Source organism: Herpailurus yagouaroundi, unplaced genomic scaffold, assembly GCF_014898765.1.
Source record: "Herpailurus yagouaroundi ecotype Mexico unplaced genomic scaffold, PumYag 410, whole genome shotgun sequence".
Taxonomy (NCBI): domain Eukaryota; kingdom Metazoa; phylum Chordata; class Mammalia; order Carnivora; family Felidae; genus Herpailurus; species Herpailurus yagouaroundi.
Genome location: NW_024412627.1, coordinates 1,872,670 through 1,893,820, shown reverse-complemented (window position 1 = coordinate 1,893,820; position 21,151 = coordinate 1,872,670). Strand labels below are relative to the sequence as shown.

Genomic DNA, 21,151 nt, shown 5'->3' with positions numbered 1-21,151 from the left:
AATAAATAAACGTTGAAAAAAAAAATTTTTTTTTTTTTTTAAATTTTTTAAAAAAAAGAAAAACCTTAAAAAATGTTGAGCGTGGAGCCCAATGCAGGGCTTGAACTCACCACCCCGAGATCAAGACCGGGGCTGAGATCAAGGAGTCGGGTGCTTCAGCGACTGAGCCACCCGGCCGCCCTCCTCCTTCACCCTTTGGGTTCCCCGAGTGCGTAGTAGTGTTTCTCCTCCTCCACTTGCGCCAATGTCGAGCGCTGCTCTGTGCGTCTTTTCTTGGCCGATTAACCTCGTGAGGAAGTTAGAACCGGATGGAAGGAATAACGCCAGGCTGTTGCTGAGACGTGCTGGCCTGCCTGAGTGCCTCATTGTACCGTCGCTCCCGCAGAACCCAACGTCCCTGGCTCCGGGTCACCCGCCGTTCTTGGTCACGTGGGTGTCTTTGAATCAGGGGCCGTATGTTGCCCAAGGTTTGGGCCCCGGGCTCGGAAGGCAGACTGTCTGATAAATCCCGGTTCCTCCCTTGCTAAGGGGTGGGAGTTTGGGCAAATGCCTTAGCTCCAGCTGTTCTCAAGTGTGAAACAGAATGGTAGCAGCCACCTCCCACAGCCGTGATGAGGGCCAGCTCGTGTGACACGTGGAGAGCTTGTGTTGGCGTCTGAGGAACGGGAGCAGCTTTATCGGGAGCAGTAGGTCACTCTGGGCACCGTCTGAGGGGCGAGGTGGGGGTTGAGGGGGTTGGGAGGGGGCCTGGGGAGAGGTCGGGGGGAGGACCCAGTGTGGAGTGACTCCGTGGTTGGTGGGCTGGCCACAGGTGCCTCCATCTGCGGCCGCAAGAAGGAAACCCACACGGAGCACCCAGTTCTGGTCACCTGAGCCTTGAAATAATTTTCAGCCATGCACGTGGGCACAAGGGTCCCCCTCGTCGCCATGGCTCCCCTCCTGGTTGTTTTAGACTCCCGTCCTGGGAGGGAGAAGTGGAGGGGGGAGGGCAGGGCGGGCACCCCGAGCCATGGGCAAAGCTGTGGGCAACAGGAGAACCTCGGAGGGCCTGGCAGGTGCGGAGGAAGCCAAGACTTAAGGAAGCCAGTGCTGTGATGTCATGTTTCTTCTGTTGAAAAGTCATGAACAGGTGATTTTCTTTCACTGTGAGGAGTGCAGGCCAATTAGCACGAGGCTAATGCCTGAGGACTTACCAGGCTGCCCTCACTTCTGTGTCCATTTGCCCCAGGCCTGCCCACCCCCCTGAAGGGATCTGGTGGGTCCGCCATGGCCAGACCCTCCTCTGAGGGTAAATCTGATGAGTTCAAGGCCCTGAGACGCACTACTGTTTGTGAATGACACCTGTAGGCCACGTGCTGTGTCCCCCCATGATAATCCCCTGCCCCGGCTGGGGTGGTCGTACCTGACCTTGCTCCGAGGTCAGTCTGCAGTGCCCGGGGTGGGCATGCCACACCCCGCAGGAAGGCCCTCAGGGGCCACAGCTCCTGCACAAGAGGCGCTGGGTGGCAGAGGCCAGCTTTATTGTCGCCCCTCCTTGCCCCGGTACCCAGGATTGTGCTCCTCGGTGGCCCAGTGGAGAAACCATCTGTCTCCCTGATGTGATAATTACTGCAGATTTGGTGACTGAAGACAGCATTTTCTTTATTATTTTAGTTTTTACTTCTATTTATTATTATTATTTTATAATTCTGGAGGTCTGAAATGGGTGTCCTTGGGCCACAGTTGTGATGTTGGCAGGGCTTTGTTCCTTCCAGAGGCGCTAGGCTAGAATCCATTTCCCGTGGCCATTTCCAATTTCCAGAGGCCCCGTGCATTCCTTGGCCTTGCGCTCCCTTCCTCCGTCTTCAAAGCCAGCAGCCTAGCATCCCCCAGTCTCGCACTCTGATCCTTCTGCCTCTCTCTTTAAGGACTCTGTGACACGGGACCCACCCAGATTCTCCAGTATAAGCAGCTAACTGCGACCCCTGCAGCAAAAAGCCTTAACTCAGTCACACCTGCAAGTCCCTTTTGCCACAGAAGGGATCATATTCACAGGTTCCGGGTGTCAGGGCGTGGACATCCTCAAGGGGCCCTTATTCTGCCTGCACACTCCTGTGTCACAGGATGTCTTAGTGCTGGATCGTTTCTTCTGCTTTGGAGGCCTCTGACCCCTGAGTAACTTTGCACCTGTCGTTTACAAGCTCTGGGGAGCTCGGGCAAGTCGTGTAATCCTCTGAACCTCAGTTTCTCCATCTGTAAAATGCCTCCCAGGATTGTCAGGATCAAATGAGTGAGTTTGCACTAGCAAAGTGTTACGATGTTTTCGCTTTTCCCTGTACCTGTCTCTCGGTCCAGCCGTAGGCAACACTTGTTACGGGCGGCGTCTAGGCGCACCGTGGTGGTGTGAGGGCAGGCGCCAGTGCACAGAGTGGTGACTTGTCCGTGTGCTGCCACTTAGCCCCTCATCACTGTTTCTGTCACTCGGAAAAGCTGGCTCATGACGAATGCTGTGTGGACCTCTTTGTCCCGGCAGCTCTCACCTCTTTCTATTTTCTTGGAATAAATTCCCACTCTTGGAGCAGCGTTCTCAGAGGCTGCTAGGACCCGTTTACATGGCTGCCACACCTTACTGGCTGTGGGTGTCTGCTTTAGAAGGAAAAAAAACAGCTTTCATTCTTGAAGCAACACGGTTTGTGTGCCAGGCACCGTGCAGTTGCTGGACAGGCAGGCCCGCTTCCTCTTGTCACAGAGCAAACGCGACCAGGAGAGGGCTGCTCCTGTTTCTTTAACAGCCTGACACAGTGCCTCATTATCCCCCTCATTTGCATGTCTTTGTTTCCTCATTATATTGAAAACAGAAAGCGGTTTTATGGAGGAAACTTTCAGGTCTCGTGCCCCAGGATGTGCCGTTTTAAATGTTCCCAACTCGATGCTGCATACAGCCTTTCTTGGGTCTCTGTCCCAGCGGGGGCCCCCCCACCCCCACCCCCGTCCCCAGCAGTGTTGTGCTCATTGCTGGGAAACATGCCACGTTATGTTCCCAGGGACGGACGTCATGGTGCGCTGCCTCAGGCTGCTGAAGGAATTTAAACGGAAGGTCGAGGACGACCACGACCAGGACGACGATGAGGACGAGGAGGTCATCTCCAAGGGAGTACCCCCGGTGGACATCGTGTACGAGCGGGACATGCTCACGCAGACCTATGAACTCAGTAAGTCCCGTTCCCATGCCTGCTTGCGTGCGGCTCGAACCCCAGGAGTCGAGGGGTGTGTTGCCCACGTGTTGAGAGCGGGCTGTGCTGTGGAGCGTGTGAAGCGGCAGGGAGTCCTGGGGTTCCCTTGAAGGGTTAGGCTTCGGGTCCGATTGGAGCGTGAATCATTGGTGTGTAGAGCATCAGCAGGGTCTCTGAGCCTCAGTTCCCACATCTGTAAAATGGGGATGACGGTCACCCTAGCACGTGAAAGAGGAGCAGAATTAAAACGCCGGCGTTGGGCCTGCTATGTGGGAAGCGCTCAGGAAATGAGCAAAGATTTGAGGGCTACCTGCCATTCTCAAATTGGTCTGAGTTGCTGCAGTCTGGTGGCACCCCCCCCCCACTCCTCACCCTTTCTCTGGACCCCCGAAAATCCACGGAAGACAGCGGTAACCCAGAGCCGTAGACGGTGTGGCCGCACGTCCCGTGGGGAGGACAGAGGAGAAGGTGCGGTGGCCACGGGACCAGCAGCTCATACGAAGCCACGTTGGCGAATCGGCACGGCCTTTTCGAGGGGCCTTTTGGTCGTTTTTATCAACTCTTAATATCACTCTGAATGGGTTCCTCAGAACACGGTTTGGGAAAAGCTGCCCTTAACCCTTCTGTGGCTCCTTTGAGCATGTTAATAGTTCAACATGGGAACGCATCTCAGCCCCTCTTTCCTGATGTTTATTTCCATGCACACACAACACAGCAAGAGCACCGTTATCCAGATGGCTTGTACCTGGCAGCGTGAGCTATGCGATGCAGCAGGAGATAGAGGGGCGCTGTTTCTGAACAGAGTTTTCCCACAAAGCCTGCCCTGTGGTTTGTGCACTTCACTGGGGGAGGGGGGTTCCCTGCCGCCACCCCTACCCCCCCGCCTCCCAGGCTCCATCCTGGGATTCCCAGTCCAGAGCCATTGAGTAGATTTATTTTTTATTTTTGTATTTCCTATGTATGTATGTATGTATGAATGAGAGCATGAGCAGGGGAGAGGGGCAGAGGAAGGAGAGAGAGAGGGAGAGAGAGAGAGAGAGAGAGAGAAAGAGAGAGAGGGACCCAAGCAGGCTCCACACTCAGCCCAGAGCCCGATGCAGGGCTCAATCCCATGACCAGAGCCAAAAGCAAAAGTGAGACTCTCAACTGCCTGAGCCACACAGGCGCCCCCACTGAGTACACTTAAAAGGGCTTCTTAGAGGCAGCTACAGTCACAGCACCGAGCAGTGACAGCATGTAGCAGGGCAGGAGCTGACAAACTAGAGGGGGCAGATAGTGCAGCCCAGTTGTCTGCTGTCGCGTGCTGCAGGGCCCAACAGCGTCACCCCCTCCCTGGCCGGCTGGCGGGCCACTGTCACGGACGGCACAGTAATCGGTATTCCTCATGCCTCTGAGTCGGAGTCTGCGTCTGCCGACAGAGCCAGGGAGATGAAACGAGTTGTTAATTAAAAACCATTTTTTGAAAAAGGATCTTTTTCATTTGTCTGGAAAAGCTCCCCGCTGCCGGGCACAAGCGGGAACTGCCGGAGCTGAGGACGTCAGCGGCGGGCCACTGGCCACGTGCTGTCCTAACGCGGGGGAGCCCGGTGGCACTGAAACGTTAGCTGTTGGAAGTGGCTGGCGCTCAGAGGTGCCGGGGAGGCGAGGTCGAGAGGAGACACAGGGTTTATTCTGCCCGTGGGCTCTGCTGTGCTGACTGCTCTGTGCTGAACTGGGGCGGTGGGAGCGGACTGGCCTCAGGCACGAGGCTGCGGTTCACACGTCCTGTCCTTCCCTGCAGTTGAGCGCAGAGGCACGAAAGGAATTTCCCAAGCTGAAATCCGAGCGGCTATGAACGTGGGAAAGCTGGAGGCGAGAATGCTGTGTCGTCTTCTTCAGAGATTTAAGGTTGTCAAGGTAACATCGTGAGCCATCCGCACACTTCATTGTCTTCGGGCGTGCGCACGGTGTGACAGTGAGGGGCCGACTCAGCCGGGCCGAGGACGCATCGCCTGCGTCTCTGCCACCAGGGGCTGCCCGGGGGCGTGGCGTGTCTCCCAACCCCCTGACTTGGTTTCTGTTGGCTTTCACTTGTTAAAAACCGGATGAACCTTCAGCACTGATAAGTCAGTAGAAGAGATGACCCCGTGGGGAGCACAGCCGCGCAGGGACTCCCAGGAAGCTGGCTAGCCCCCCACTGCCCTTTCCGACAGGGTGGGTGCTGTCCAGGGGCCCCAGCCCCCACTCAGGCCTCCCTCTCTCTTGTCACTCTCCTGGCTCCTGGGGACACACGTGTCTGCTGGTCCCCTTTTGGAATTCACACCTGCCCTCCAGGCCTTATCCTTCACTCTCTTCTCGCCAATATTGTGACCATTTTGTTGGAAGGCAGTCGAGCTCGTGATTGCAGAGCATTTAGTATGGCCCTTGGCATGTGGTTGGCATGTAGAAGATGTTGCTTTTCCGGCCGTTAAGGGCCCAGGAGAGCCCCTTTCCCCCATCCTGAAGATACGGGTGAGTGTGGGTTGGTGATGACCTCATCCTCCGTCCCAGAGGCAGGGACTGCATGGGGCTGGCGATCTCCAGTCTGTGACAGTGGTTCTGAGCCCTCAAATTCTGCGTAGCCAACGCTCACTGCTCACTAACCATTTCCTGTGGGCCCAGTCTGGTGCCAGGCACCGGGGAGATGGGGAGGGCCAAGGTAGGGCCCCGCCCTCAAGGAGTCCACGGTCCCGTAGAGCAGACACACATTCAGGGCTGCGGTTTGAAAACCCATCTCCGACAGGCCTGTGGAAACGGCACCTGAGGGACGGCCAGACAGGCAGACGGCAACGGAGCGTCAGCTGGGCGGACGTGGGGCCTGGGTGGTGACAGGGGAGGTGCGGGAAGGATCAGGAGATAGATACCTCAGCCCCCCGCTCCCCCGTGTGCCCGAGTATGGCAGCGCCCCCCAGATGAGATTCAACCCGTCTCCTCCCCACCAGGGTTTCATGGAAGACGAGGGCCGGCAGCGGACCACCAAGTACATCTCGTGCGTATTTGCAGAAGAGAGCGATCTCAGCCGGCAGTACAAGAGAGAGAAGGCCCGAAGCAAGCTGCTGACCACAGTGAGCTTGGCGTCGGTGCAGGAGGAGTCCCTCCTGCCCGAGGTGGAGGACAGCTTCCTCTCCGACTCAGACAGCGAAGAGGAGCGCGGCAGCAGCAGCAAGAGGAAAGGCAGAGTGTCCCAGGGCGACGGGAGAGTCTGCTTCGGCTCCGGTCTCGGGACCCAGCCTCATCACTCCACCCCAGCGAAGGGTACGGGGTGCTCTCGGGCCGCGGGGAGGGGCCTCGGTCTGAGCTGCTGCCAATCCTCCCTTGCTCCGGGGGTCTTCAGAGAACAGCCCGTTCACTTAGCACCTGAGGGCGCCCTTGGTGCTGTCCTGACTGGGGACACGGTCACATGACCCTGTGTCTAGAGGAGATGGTCACGTGGTCTGTCCCCTGGCTGCTGGCAAGGCAGTTCCCCTTGGCAGATACTCGGTTTGTCTTGCGGTGTCTTTACCATTCAAGGGATGGAATCCAGTAAACTTCCTCTGTCCCCTTCTCTCCAGCGATCTGAGGGCCCTCGAGTTTTTAGTTTAGTTACAGACTTTTTTAAACATGCGGAGGGTGGAGACGAAGACAAGCTTGCGAGTCTGGTATCCAGCTAAGCGCGGGGTGGTGGCGGGGGGGTGGGGAGGGGCGGCGCCGCTGCTCGCTGGGTCCTCCCCCCATCCTCAAACCAACCAGAAGGAATCGTCGGCCTGCGTGGGCCTTGTCTGGGCGAGCGTAAGTGCCCCTTTCTCCGTCCCTCCGTATGGCCACCGTTCATTCATGCCTCTCCCGCCCCCTCCACTGCAGGTGGCTGGAAGGTAAACCTCCACCCACTGAAGAAGCAGCTGCCCTCCTCCCTAGCAGTGGCCGAGGAGAAGGCCTGCCAGAGCTCTGCGGGCGGGGACAGCCTCCTGGACACCAGCGCCTCCTCGTACCCCGGCGCGCCCTTTGGCTTCCACTGCATGGAGAGTAACAGTGGCGACATGACCGTGATCGAAGAGGTCAGGCTTGAAAACCCGAAGGTGAGGACTCACAGTGGGGATGCCTTTTGTCCAGCAGGGGCCTGTGGTGGGTGGACCTTGGCCTTCTCGGTCCCGTGTTTGAGAATCACAGCAGGGACACCTGCGTGACTCAGTCCATTAAGCATCCAGCTCTTGGTTTCAGCTCAGGTCATGATGTCATGGTTCATGGCATCGAGCCCCACATCAGCCTCTGTGCCGGCAGTGCAGAGCCTGCTTGGGATTCTCCGTCTCTCTCTGTCTCTCTCTGCCCCTTCTTCACGCTGTCTCGCTTGCTCTCTCTCTGTTTCTCTCTCAAAAATAAATAAATAGACATTAAAAAAAGTCACAGCAACAACAAAATCAGTAACAGGAAAAGCGCTGCACGCTGAGTGCTCGCTTTGTGCCAGGCGGTGGGCTAGTCCTGCCCAGGAAGTAACACGGTGCTCGTTTATACACCGCCTTTTTGCCCAACCAGAAAGCACCCGCACCGCTGTTGACACGGTGTTTTAATCTCCAACGACTTGCTTTCTTCACGTAAAACTTATTTTGGAGGGAACGTTCGTTTAGATTAGTGGTTTCCACTCTCGGCGATTTGGGCCCCCGGGGGACGTCTGGCCGTGGCTGGCGGAGACGTATCCTAGAACCTGCAGGAGAGCCCACGAGAGAGAATTGTCCAGCCCCAAATGTCAGCAGTGCCAGTGTTGAGAAGCCCTGCCTTCCATGAAAGGCCAACGTCCTTTGCCATAAAAGGAAACTAATTCTAAAATAGATAAGAAGAAAGCCAAAACTGCTTAGCGCGTGCTGGCCAAACACTGTTGTGTGCCAGCGTCAGAGATGCGATAGAACCCAATGCTTTTCGTTCGCGTAATTAGAGGGATTAGAAAGGCAGTTGACACGGGCCCGCCGTTCTCATGATGCGATTCGGGGCACCTTGTGCCGTCCTTTGTCACTCAAACGTGCCTCAGATGCTGCCAGCGGCACCGCCTGGGCTCTGGGCTTCGGAAGCGCCCCGGCAGAGGACGGGGCCCCCAGCACAGTGCACAGCTGTGACCAGGCGGCCGTAGGGGCTGTTGCTGCTCTCTCTGAGGCCTCCGGACACCCCTGAGAGAGAAGCGTTGTCTCTGGGCTGGGACGAGACAGTGCAGGCCCCCCGGGATCAAGTGACTTGCACCTGCTCGGCGAATGACACAGTGAGGACTGGAAACCATGTTCGCGGGGCTCCCTCCGTGCTGCTCCCCTCCTGGTGTGGACACCTGCGCTTTGGTACCACCCCCGCGGCAGAAGCGATGGGGCGCAGGGTGCGAATGTTTTCCGTGGGTTGTTCTAGAACCTTTCAGCCCTTTCCGAGGCTCTGGGCGCCATAACTTCTCAAGTCCTGGTTGGGTCTGTGTCGAACTGAAGAAGCTGGGCCTGCCAGCAGGTGGATCCCAGCAGGTTCTGGAGGGTCTGTCTGCATTGCTCACACCCTCGCCCCTGCTGCACCTTCTGATCCGGCTCACGTCTCCGGTAGCACGCTCCTGCCGGGTCCCAGAATTCCTTCGCTTGCTGCCCAGCTCAGCTCTTTCTCTTCCTCCCAGAAATCTGTTCCCAGAGTAACGGCAGAATGCTGTCCTTTCTACATCCGTGCTGAGAAGAGGGCACGAGCGGCGTATCTGGAGGGCCATTGGCAAAGCGTGTTCTTCACCATGCTCTCCGGTGGCCCCACAGCACGTGGCCAGTTTACTCATAGGTCCCCTCCCCCCACCCCCAAAATGTTTGCTCTGCAGTGCAGGGGAGCACAAAGGTCTTTCTCCCGGGCCCCTTCTTGAATCTTGAGCCCTTTTGAGCCGGTCCCCCTTCAGGAAAGAACCGTTCCTCTCCCGAAGCCCCGGCACTCAGCCGGGAAGTGATCTGGAGCCGGTGGTCCTGACAGCGGGACACTCTCGTTCTCCTGAAGCGTCTCTGCAAGTGAGGAGCGCATCCGGCAAAACAGGCCCCGGGCCGCCACGGGGGTTCGTTTGTGCTGAGTGATCCGCAAGGAGTATGTTAGAGTCAGGATTTCCTTTCCCTTCAGGGACACTGGGGCTTCACAGATTTGATCCTAGGGCAGATGGCACAAGTTCATGGAAGCTTTGGCAGGAATGGGAGACAGAACACGGATCTGTCTTCTCCCTTCGTCTGTCGTTGGGCACACATCCTGACTTACCTAGGGACAGCCTGGTCCTGGAAGCCTGCCTCTGCTTCCGTCCCATATTCCCAGAGAAACAAGCCCTCTTGACTTTCCTTCTTGAAACATGGGCATAGAAATTCCCTCGTGAGGCAAAGCGCACCCACAGGAATGGCGTCTGGCCCCCTAACCTTGCCAAACCTGTTGTATGTTTGTCCTCTCGGTCCTCGCTCTAGGAGAGTGGCAGTTCCCAAAAGACGGGGAAGCACGGCCCGGGCCAAGACAAACCCCACGAGACCTACCGGCTGCTCAAACGCAGGAACCTGATCATAGAAGCCGTCACCAACCTACGCTTAATTGAGAGCTTGTTCACGTAAGGAGCTATCTGTCTGTCTGTCTGTCTGTCTTGCACTGACAGTAAATCTCAGGCCAGCTCGTTGTCACAAGCCACAGAAATGACCGAGAGGCATTGGCGTCTTCTGCTCTATAGACTCTCGTGGCATCCCTGTCTGGTAGAAAGGATTCAGCATCTGTTCTAGTGGTTCGGAAAGTGTAGGCGTTGCAGAACATCGAGACGCTAGATGGGGAGAGAGTGACTGAGCTAGAAGTGGAAGTTGGGGAGAGTTCCTCTCTCCTTGGAGGAGGGACTGAGATAACAGCATCAGCTTACGAACTTTTCTTAGGTCAGCATGGGGCCTTTTGTTCAAATGTAGTCTTACATGGAAGCAAAAACAAAGAGACGCGGGTGGAACCTGTGTGTTTGCGGTGGCTCTGTCCACGGAGAGGCTCTGCGCTCTGGTGGGGTCCTTTAACCCACCATCACCGCTGCCTCCTGGGCGGCATCTTCAGGCTTCTGAGGCACTCGGCGTCAAAGCCACTCGTTCTCTAGGGAATGGGGAGACCGTGTGCAGACACTGTGGCCTCGTCTGTGCAGTGAGGGGTTTGGCTGGGCGTCCGAATGTCCTTCCGGCCCTGCCATTCGATGATTGGTGGGTGAGCTAGAAACATCCCTGTAGTGACTCAGTAAGATGTCTGAGGAGAGGAATCAGAAAGAGCTGCGGACCTGAGCGTGTCGGCGACAGTACATTAGACAATCCTTCGGGCCTTAAATTAACCCAAAGACAGATGAAGACATCGCCGTCGTGGCGCTTAGTGTCCCTGCCGTCATCGTCAGGTTCTGGTGAAAGGCTCAGAATGTGACGCTGCTGTGCTTGGCGGCTCATCTTTAGCTAATTCATTTATCGCTAAAAGCGTTGACTGTAACGTGTCCAGAAGTCAGCCCTTCGATGGCGAAACCCCCCTCTGACTCTCCCCGAGTTTCTGCTGGTTACCACTAGGCAGGCTCTCAGCTGCCTGGGTTGAAAGGGGGTTGAAACAGATCTTCCTTGCTGAGATTGGGAATATTAACTTCTTATTTTGTGACACCCCAGGATTCAGAAAATGATCATGGATCAGGAGAAGCAAGAAGGCGTGTCTACCAAGTGCTGTAAGAAGTCCATCGTCCGCTTGGTGCGAAACCTGTCTGAGGAAGGTCTCTTGAGACTGTACCGGACTACGGTTATTCAGGATGGAATCAAGAAGAAGGTACGCGTGGCTCTCCTGACGCCCACCGCGCCAGCCCCGTGCCGTTGGAAGTTTCCTTGACCGGCTTCTCTTGTGCCCGTCAGCTTTCACTTGTTCCTTTGCTGCCAGTAACTCAGAATTTCCCCCTGTGCCTCCCCATCTGGGTCACGGGGGCCGTGCCGATTTTCTGTGGAGGTTGGCCACTGAAAAGGGGAATGACTTGCTTTGGATCTCAGAGCAGCACACTCAGGCCTTAGAGCAGGTGTCCGGCCCGCAGCCCAGCCTTGAACGACAGGAAGGCAAGTAGGACTCCCCGGAGCTCGGCAGGGCAGTGCTGGCCGACATCGAGCCACATTTAGCAGGTGGAAGGTTTAGACGAGGCAGCAAGAACCGTTTCCACCGAGATCCGAGGAGACGTCCCCGAGGAAGCGAGTGCCGGGGCGGTTTGGCAGGGGAGCCATAGATCTTCTGTCTCAGTTTATCTGTTTCTGTAAGATTTAAAGTTTGGGGCCATTCCCATAGCAACCATAGCTCAGCAGCCCTGCTCATACTCCAAGGCCTCCATTTTTCAGGGGCAGAGTAATTTGAGATCGCCCTGCTGGGCACGGGACCATAGGAAAGCTGCTGCGGGGACAGTCACTTGCACTTGCCTGACCTTGTCTTCTGGCTACATTTTAAACCTCTGCCTTAAGAAAGCTGTGCCTTAATGTTTTGTTTCCTTAATAAGCTGGCAAGGTCATTTCTGGCTTTTTTTACTTTATCTTACTTTTTTGAGACGTTCGAGGTTTGAAAAACACAGAGCGATATACAAAGTGACTTAAAGCATTTCTGCCGTTCCAGGGTGGCAGCTTTCATCAGTTTTTATACCTGCCATCGGGGCCCCTTGGCCTTGCCTCCTCCTGCCCCCCGCCGGCCTGCCACTCCTTTCCTGGAGCGGGCAGGAGGTCCGCGTGCTGATCTCTGTCATCGGAGCACAAAAGCCCCCACCCCTCAGCAGCAGCGCCTGCGATTTCTGTGCATTGTCACAGAGCAGTTGCTTCAGATGTGGGCATCCTGCTTGGGACAGTGATCGAGGACAAGAACACCCCCCACCCCCCCCACCCCCAGTCTGAGAGTGGAGAGGGGCGGCTCCCACAGGTGCCCACTGTGTCTCCGGCTCCCGTTCGGCCTAGTGTGGCATCCACCAGGCTGTGTGGAGGCAGGGGTGAGGGGCGAGGGCGGGGAAGCACCGCCTCGAAAGCGAAGGCGCCGGCACGGGGGCCTCTGCCGCGGGGCACTGCCGGTGCTACCGTGCTGGTGGCCGTTTCCCGCTGGGACGAGCTGCCTCCAGAATAAACTTAAGTAGCTCAGCAGCTTCTTCTCTGGTTCACCGAGCGCACACCAGCGGCAGGCTGCCTTCCGATCCCCCGAAGGCACGTTGATCCCCCAACGCACTCACACCCCTCTGCCCCGTGTGGCAGCGTCCACTTCGGCCTTTGCTCCTGCGTCCTGTACTGCCCGCTGGGCCTTCGGGGAGGTGGCCGAGCCATCCGGCTGTGGACAGTGGGAAGACAGGAATGCCTTGTATTTGCACCAGGCTTTTAAGGACACCGAGGTGTTACCTAACCACCCCTTTTGCGCCCCACAAAATCCCAGAAGAGTTGGCAGGGTGTGGGGGAGGGGCCCCCATTTCACAAACGAGCCGCCCAGTCCCTGTGATCAGCCTCTCTCGGGGCATCCTTGGCCTTCTCGGCGTGAAGCCTGATGGCCAGAGGCCCACGTTTAGAAGACCTCACCTTGCTCTCTCCTGCCAGTGGCAGAGACGGAGGAGAAGCCTGGCTCTCCGGGGCCCCTGGCCCCAGGGCCCCTGGCCCCAGGGCCTGCCATCCTGCCCGGCCAACGCACTCACACCCCTCTGCTCTCCCAGGCCGTTCCCATCTGCCCTCCTAGACAGCACTCACGAAATGGTAACCGCCCTAGCCGTTCAGCTCCAGTACCTTGGCAGAGGTAAAATAGCGAAAGCAGCTGTGAACCCTCTGCCAGTCGGTTTCCAAGTGTGCCTGGCAGGAGTCCCACGGTGGCACTCTCGGCGAGGGGAGATTAATGAAAGCTGCTTACCTTTTCCAGATGGGAGGCCTCAGGATTCACGAACAACTGTGGGAGATTCTCAGATAGCTGGAGGGGGGGGCGTCAGGAGCGGGCCACCAGGTAGCTGCGGAGGCCCCCGGGCCGGGACAGCCCCGCCAGGGGACTGCAGGGCGGGTCGCTCCGGCTCCAGGCCAGAAAGTCCTCACCTGAGCAGAGCGGCACGTCACCGATGACAGAGCTCTCTCGCTCGGTCGCTGGAGGAGGGATTTTGATGCCAGAAATTGTCATGGCAGACCGTTCAGCAACACCTTTTGCTCCGGGCTTACACGTGTCTCTTGGAAGTGTTAGTGAAAGCAGGCACAGCCAGTGTTCCAGCAAGGAACCGAGCCGTAGAGCTCCGTGTCCCCCGGCTCTCCCCCTGCCCTGTGGGACGCTGCTCCGCCCTCTCTGCAGGTGGACCTGGTCGTGCACCCATCCATGGACCAGAATGACCCGCTCGTGAGGAGTGCCATTGAGCAGGTGCGCTTCCGGATCTCCAACTCCAGCATGGCAAACAGGCAAGTCGCAGCGCCCCGCGGGAATTCACAGGGAAGCCGCCTGGGTCTCTGTGGCCTTCCTGGAGCAGCTTTCACGAGCACCCTTTATTCGCACTCGTGTGAGATCAACACACTCACGGGCTTAGGAGCAATTTCGTGAGTTTTCAGAAAAAACAAAGTCCTCACTTCGTTTGTTCGACTCTGCCTCGTGGCATCGACAGAGCACTCCGAACCATAGGCCCTGTGTGTGTGAGGCTCGCTCAGTCCCCTAATGGCTCCAAATGAGTCCAGTGGCCTTTCTGAGGCCTTCTCTAATCTTGTGAAGTGTCTCACGGACTGAGAAAACTCGGGGATGGGAGAAAATTCTTAGCCGGCTTTAACCTGGAGATGGCCGGTGGGCAGGCAGAGGGCTCCGCGTGGATGGCGGACCTTGGCTCACGTACTTTGAACTGGCTGCTGATTGATTTCCCATCAAATCCGTTACCTCTGGCATTTCTGAAAGCGTCAGAGGACCCGCACGTTGGGCCGCCTTTCTCAGAAGGCTGTCCTGGAGGTGGGGGCACACTCTGCAGGTCTCCACAGCCCTTGTCGTCCCCAAACATCTGGTGACCTGACACATTTTATTCATGCACAGCATCTGCTTGGCTCCTGCGGGCAGCCAAGGTTGAAACTCCAGGGCCAAGTGGCTTCATCTGATCTGCCAGGACAGACCCTGTCCTTCCTCCCAGCTCTTGGTCCTCCCAGCAGGGTATTGATCTTCTATTTGAACTGCAGGGTTAAAGTGGTCCAGCCTCCAGCGCCTCAAGCAGAAGCTGAAGAAGAAAGTCCAGAAAAAGAGGGTCCGAGCGGATCAGGAGACTCTCAGCTGAATACTTCCTCCAAATCAGAAACTGGACGGGTGAAAAAAACGGATGAGAAAATGGGCATCACCCAGCTGAAAAATTATCACCCTGTTGTAGGTAAAAAGCAGCTTCTCGTCGACGTCTGATGGTGTGTCGGTGGTTGGTGGTTGGCTGCATGATGGCGTTTGAGTCACTTGGTGTTCTGCAGTCTAGCACTCGGCTAGAGTCCGAGGAATCAGGTTTGCGTGGCTAGCTGGGTCATGTAGGGCTGGCCACGTGACTTCTGCTGCCGTCAGTACCCCCATCTGCAAAATGGGCATGGTCTCTGCCCAGTGGGCCTCACATCTGAGTATGAGACTCAGATGAAACTGTGCTAGATCCTAGCGAGAGGAGTTAGGCACAAAGATTCATTCTGCTCCGCATCCTTGGGCTGGGATATGAACCACATAAACTACAGAAAACCTCCGTCCCTCCCGACCCCATAGACCTTCTGGTAGATCTAGTCACCGATGAGTTTGAACACCGTGTCATTTTCCCAGAGTCCGTTCTCCGACAGGGTTGCCTCCTCCCTCGGCCCCCGTCGAGCCGCCCTAGTGTGAAAGGGTGCGGGCCCAGTGCAGGCGGCCAGGTACGCGTCACTCTTCTCCCGGCTCATGGGGCACGGGCCGTGGCCCGGTGTGGGCGCAGCGCAGCAGACCTGAGATCCCGGGGCAGAAGACAGCGTGTGTGTGTGTGACCTCCCTCGGTGAGCCACATCACCGCAGGAGGCCTGCCCTTGCTCTGCGGGTCCCGGGGTGTTCCGTGGTTAGCAACCGCAGTCCGTGGGAGCCCAGGGCCGGGGCCAGTGCCGGGGCAGCAGATCGGCCCACGCGCTGGCCACACAGAAGGCAGTGAGCATGCTGCTCGAGTGGGCACGGCGGTGGAGGAGGGCCTCTGCCCGCTCGCCCTCGCTCCCTGATCCTGTGGCTCCTTACTTTCTCTCCTGTCCTCTCTCCTTGGGAAAAGCCAAGGAGTACTTTATTTGTGTCAACAAAGAAACAGGATGCTTTCAAAGAACCCCGATGTGGGGGTGTTTTGCACAGCCCTGTCAAGCCCAGGTCCCCGTGCGGAGGCCTGTCAGGCTCTGTGTGGCGGTAGCCTCCTCTGTCACACTCTGGCTCGCTCACTGCACTCTCCTCCTTCCTTGCTCCCCCACCCCCCACCCCCCCGGCCTCTGGCCCTCCACGGTATGTGCCGGCACACGCCTACCTCCGACACCTTGCGTTTGTCCCAGGGTGCACATCCCCAAGTCCCTGCGTGTCCCCACCACCACCACCTTATTTGCCCTCTAGGTGGAATTCTAGCCCTCCCCCCACGTCCCCACTGGTTCTCTGCACCGGCCGTTTCCATCTGTCGTGTGACTTTAGGTGTCTTGTTAATACCTAAAAAGTATTAGAAAGTAAGTTCTGTGAGAGTCCGAACAGCGCTCACCGTGAGTTTGAGTGGACTGAACTGAAGCGAATCTGGGAGTCTTCAAGCATTCCCTCCCCCCACCCCCTCTTGCCTCAGTTCCAGGACTTGGCCGTTCTCTAGGATTTCTGCCCAAAATGCCTCGCCTGCGGGTGGTACACATGTTTCTGTGGTACCTAATCTACGGGCACCCTGCCAGCCATGTGCGGACAAAGCTGGGCCTTGGCAGTGAAAGAAGAATGGGAAAGCAGGAGTCAGGCAGGATGGGAGTCCGGCCCTTCTCCAGAAGTTACATGGAGACCTCCTCTGACGCCCTGCCCAAGGACAGCCTAGGGGGAACCTTCCTGGAGACCGAAGTGGAGCCCCCCACGGAGAAGGGTGAGCTGTTGCCCTCTGGACGGGAGTCCTAATGGTTCCTCATCCTTCTCATCTGAACTGGCTGAAGGCCCACAGCGCCCCATCAAAGTAGAGTCATAATCCAGACTCTATGAACCCATGGGCCTCCTGCCTGACAAGTAGGGTTTTGCCCGAGTTTGTGGTGAGAGGGAATCCGGACCTACCGGGATGATGTCACCACCATGTCTGGCACCCTGCCTGCAGCACTGACTCTGATTCTCTCCTAGTGTATGTGGATGAAGCCTCATGGATGCGCTATGTCCCTCCCATCCCTGTCCATAAGGACTTTGGCTTCGGCTGGGCTCTCGTCAGTGACATTCTCCTCTGCCTGCCCCTTTCCATCTTCATTCAGATTGTGCAAGTCAGTTATAAGGTACTGATGACTCCCAGGGCTATTGTGGGGGCTGGTCCCTCAGCCTAGACCAGAGGACCTACACTCACCTGGTCAAGGGAAAAAGTACTTCCAGACTTGTGGTTGTCTGGATGGATGGATGGATGGAGGGATAGATTCGATGAATGGGTGGGTAGATAGGCAGACAGATAGGTAGATAGGCAGGTGATGGAGAATGATTGGATGGATGGATGGGTGGGTGGGTAGATAGACAGATAGATAGGATAAACAGGGTGGCTGGATACACATAGATAAATTATTGGCTGGATAGATGGATGGGTGCTTGGTGTGTCAAAGGAAATACTTGAAAGACTTAAAGTTAGATCAATTAGATATATCGAAAGAGACAAATAATTATGTTGTAGCAATATGCTTCTAGAAATTTGGTAAATACCAAAAAAGGAGACAATAGGTTCAGAGAGACTGCTGCCCGGAAAGGAGCGGTGTGTGTTTTTTCACGGTTCTTGCAATTGACCCTGGCCTTGAGGGTAAGCTGATCTTGAAAATGACCTCTTAGGTAGACAACCTTGAGGAGTTTCTGAACGACCCTCTGAAGAAGCACACGCTGATCCGCTTTCTCCCCAGGCCCATCCGACAGCAGCTTCTGTACAAGAGGTAAGGTCCCTGAAAACGATGCAGGCTGGGTGACAGTCCCAGTGGGCCCCTTGAAGTTAGGGTTCTGAATAATTGTTCACCAGGAACAGAAAAAGGTTCTGGGGGTTTTCAGAAAACTCGGGGTTTTCATTCATTCAGTGACCCTGTGAGCCTTCTGGATAAAGCACAGAGGCAAACGAAGTGGGGGCTGGAGAATTTTGTCACTTTATTTCAAGGTTCAAGTAAAATCTGTCGGTAAAGACTGCAAGGTTCGGAGTCGTTTGTTTTTTTTTTTCCTTTGGCTAATTTTTCTTTCTCAATCAAAACCCCATGTCGGATCCACGCTCTGTTGCCCTGGTCGGGTGCCGGGAAGGGGCTTCCGGGTCTCTGCACAGGTCAGGCCCCATGAGGTAGAAGAGGGCGCCACGAGCGAGTCCCACGCCTTCGCCCGACGCGGACCCCCCTGGCCACGGCCGAGTGCACTGGCACCGGAACCCGCCGCTCCCCTCTGTTTTCCAGACGCTACATTTTCTCTGTGGTGGAGAACCTTCAGAGGCTGTGCCACATGGGGCTGCTGCAGTTCGGCCCCACAGAAAAGTTTCAGGACAAGGATCAGGTAACGTGTCCCGTGCCCAAACGAAGGGGGTCCTGATGGCCAAGCAGTTTCCAGACAGCTGGCCGGCCGTGGTTCTGAGCTTCCCCCCTCGCCCCGTCCGCGTCTCCCTAGGTGTTCATTTTCTTGAAGAAGAACGCGGTCATCGTTGACACCACCATCTGTGACCCACATTACAACCTGGCCCGCAGCAGCCGGCCCTTCGAAAGGCGTCTTTATGTCCTGAAGTCCATGCAGGATGTTGAGAACTACTGGTTTGACCTGCAGTGCGTCTGCCTCAACACCCCTCTAGGTACCGTCTGTCGTTGCGGGGCTCCCTGTTCTCCCCGCTCTCTGTGCCATCAGTGGGGTTTAGAGCAAGAAGAAACTAGAAGTCGCCGCCGGTTTTCAAACTGTTCTCCAGAGACCTAGAGTGTCCTTGGGGCTCCCTGAGGAAGGAGGGCGATGGGCTTCGAGTAGGGGGGGCCCCCAGGCCACTCTGCTTTGTCTTCATTCACTCGTGCATTCAGTAGGTGTTTGTTGCACACCTGGTGTCTGTCATTCCTGGGCCTGACCCGGACGCACGCACCCCTGCCTTCCTGAGTCTTAGTTCTCAACAGAGAAGACACACAGATCCACGTCCCTTGCTGAGACAGATGCTGCGGAGGAAGTATACAGGGGCGTGAGTGGAGGCTGTTTTAATGGGGTGGCATTTGAGCCGAGCTCTGAAGGCTGAAGCAGAGCCCAGAGCCGGGGAAGAGCAGTACAGGCGTGGGAACGTCACGTGCATCATTGGGAGAAGCAAGAGGCTGGTGAGGGCGGGGAGGAGAGTGGCAGCTGCCATTGGAGAAGCAGGGAGGAGTCAGGACTCTGGGGGCCCTGTAGGACTTGGTACGGGGTTCGGGTTTATTCTAAGAGCAGGAAGAAGCCGCTGGATAGTTGTAGGCAAGAAGTGACAAGATCTCTGCCATTTTTCTTTTCTTTTTTTTTTTTTTAATTTTTTTTTAACGTTTATTTATTTTTGAGACAGAGACAGAGCATGAACGGGGGAGGGGCAGAGAGAGAGGGAGACACAGAATCCGAAACAGGCTCCAGGCTCCGAGCTGTCAGCACAGAGCCCGACGAGGGGCTCGAACTCACGGACCGTGAGATCGTGACCTGAGCTGAAGTCGGACGCTTTACCAACTGAGCCACCCAGGCGCCCCTTCCATTTTTCAAAGCTCACCCTGGCTGCTGGGTGGGGAATGAACGGAGGACCCCAAGAGTAGAAACAGGGTTGTGACTCCTGTCCCAGAGAGATGTCCACTGGTGACAGTGAAGGAGGGGGGCAGCTTGGCAGGTGTTTTGGAGGAAGAATTGAACAGATTTGGCCAGCAGGTCAGATGAGTCAGGTTTGGGGGTCAGGCCTTTGCTTGTGTCTTCTTTCTATCCCTGCCATGTCCCTTGACCTTTGTTCACCTGGCAGTGACCACTCGTGCATCAAGCATCGTCTCTTTGAGGAAGCCTTTTCAGCACCTTTATGCTGTCAGCTGCTCTTTCTGAGGATTCCTTGCGCACCGGAGATTGGGCTTCCGTCCCCACGGTGTCTCAAAGTGCCTGGTGCACGGTCGACATCCCGTGAATGTTGGTTGACTAGATGGAGGCTTTGTGCAAGGCCATAGACCAGTGCTCTTTCCTCCAAGCCAGTTTCCACCTGGTCTCTTCGTGCCACTTCTACTAGGAGGAAGGGCTGCCATGTCCGGTCTGAACCTGGGAGGGGCGCCCTCTTCCCTTGCTCCTGTCACAGAGCCGAAAGGTCACCATTGCACCTCACTTCTTGGAAAGCCGGAGGCCCAGGTCTGGATGAGGGCGAGGGGCTGCGGGGGAGCCCATGACCCACACTGCTCGCTTGCGTTTGGTAGATTTGTTTACTGTCGGCGGGGTGATGAACCCTTGCAGTGAGAACCTTTAATGTAATGGGTCCAGACAGGTTTTAGAACTCGTGTGTTTCATAGAATCCTCTGGCATTCAGTAAGCTAGGCTTTTACCATTTCGGATTTTTAGAGTGCCCTAATTCCTCTGCATTTTATACCCAGATAAAAATTTGTGAACCGGTATGTTATTTGCACCAGAGTTGTTGAGGCTTGACAACTGGTGAATTTCCATCCCTTTTAGTGTTCATGAGCAGGAATAGGGGAGGCTTAGAGTCCATTAAGCAGGCACCGATTGTCCCTTCATTTAACAAACACTCGAGGAGGGGCGCCTGGGTGGCTCAGTCGGTTAAGGGTCCGACTTCGGCTCAGGTCATGATCTCGCGGCTGGTGAGTTCAAGCCCCGCGTCGGGCTCTGTGTTGACAGCTCGGAGCCTTGAGCCTGCTTCGGATTCTGTGTCTCCCTCTCTCTCTGCCCCTCCTCTCCTTCACGCTCTGTCTCTGTCTGAAAAATAAATAAATGTTAAAAAAAAAAAAAACACTCAAGGAGGTTCTGCCCCAAGGACTAAGGGGGAAAGTACCATATAATAAGACATGAGCATCCTTCAGAGCAAGGGCTCACCAAGCATGGGTATGGGTATCACCAAGCAGATTCACTGGGAGAGACTGTTAAAATGAAGATTACCGGGCCCTGTCCAGAGCTTTGGATTCAGCAGGTGTGGGGATGGCCTAAATCTGCATTTCGAACTCACAGTGAGGTGGCGCACAGGAGAAGCATTGCCTTAAGTCCTCCTAGGCTTAACCAGCCATTCACATGTGTGACCTTGAGCTCCCTTGATGACCTCTCTGAGGTTGACCTCTTCATTTCTAAGCCAGGAACACCACCACCAACAAATTATGGGCTGAAGCAGAGCTTGAACCCCGTGTCTTATGTAAACACCAGTGAGCAGTGTGGGGCATGGGCTCCCCCGCAACCCCCCGCCCCCACCCAGACTAATGTCTCCAGTCAAGCATGTTAGAAGACCGTCTTTGGTAGTGTGCAAATCACCAGAATCTTCCTTTGCCTTACTCAAGCAACAGTTCATAGCGGTTTATGTTTTCTTGCAAGAAACACAGTTTTCTTTATTGTGCCTTTATAGAACGCTATTGCTCAACTGTGTTAATGCAGCTCTTGGACACTCAGAGAACATCTGGCTGTCCTCCAGACCCCACCTGGCCCAGGGACACTGCACTGAGCTATCTGCCCAGATCCCTGTTGACCCTGACTCCACGGCCCCTGCCAAGTGCATCATTTTTGCTTACCGCCTCCTCCTGGCTGGCACACAGGAGCTCCGTAGGCTTTCCCTGAGGAAGGAGGCCCCAGGGCTCCTCTGCTCGCGATCCCCCCATGGCCGTTGGCCT

At 56.1% G+C, this 21,151-nt stretch overlaps 1 protein-coding gene across 1 annotated transcript in view; it reads left to right on the top strand.

Annotated features, from left to right (window-relative positions):
- GTF3C1 (general transcription factor IIIC subunit 1) overlaps positions 1 to 21,151 on the top strand; it is a 63,522-nt gene that overhangs the window by 29,072 nt on the left and 13,299 nt on the right. The window contains exons 7-19 of the mRNA XM_040463686.1: positions 3,024 to 3,191; positions 4,993 to 5,108; positions 6,173 to 6,485; positions 7,071 to 7,285; positions 9,647 to 9,783; positions 10,841 to 10,994; positions 13,494 to 13,597; positions 14,351 to 14,535; positions 15,967 to 16,245; positions 16,491 to 16,636; positions 17,172 to 17,269; positions 17,768 to 17,864; positions 17,976 to 18,153. Of these exons, the coding sequence (XP_040319620.1) occupies positions 3,024 to 3,191; positions 4,993 to 5,108; positions 6,173 to 6,485; positions 7,071 to 7,285; positions 9,647 to 9,783; positions 10,841 to 10,994; positions 13,494 to 13,597; positions 14,351 to 14,535; positions 15,967 to 16,245; positions 16,491 to 16,636; positions 17,172 to 17,269; positions 17,768 to 17,864; positions 17,976 to 18,153 (2,190 nt within the window). The remainder of the gene's footprint in view (positions 1 to 3,023; positions 3,192 to 4,992; positions 5,109 to 6,172; positions 6,486 to 7,070; positions 7,286 to 9,646; positions 9,784 to 10,840; positions 10,995 to 13,493; positions 13,598 to 14,350; positions 14,536 to 15,966; positions 16,246 to 16,490; positions 16,637 to 17,171; positions 17,270 to 17,767; positions 17,865 to 17,975; positions 18,154 to 21,151) is intronic.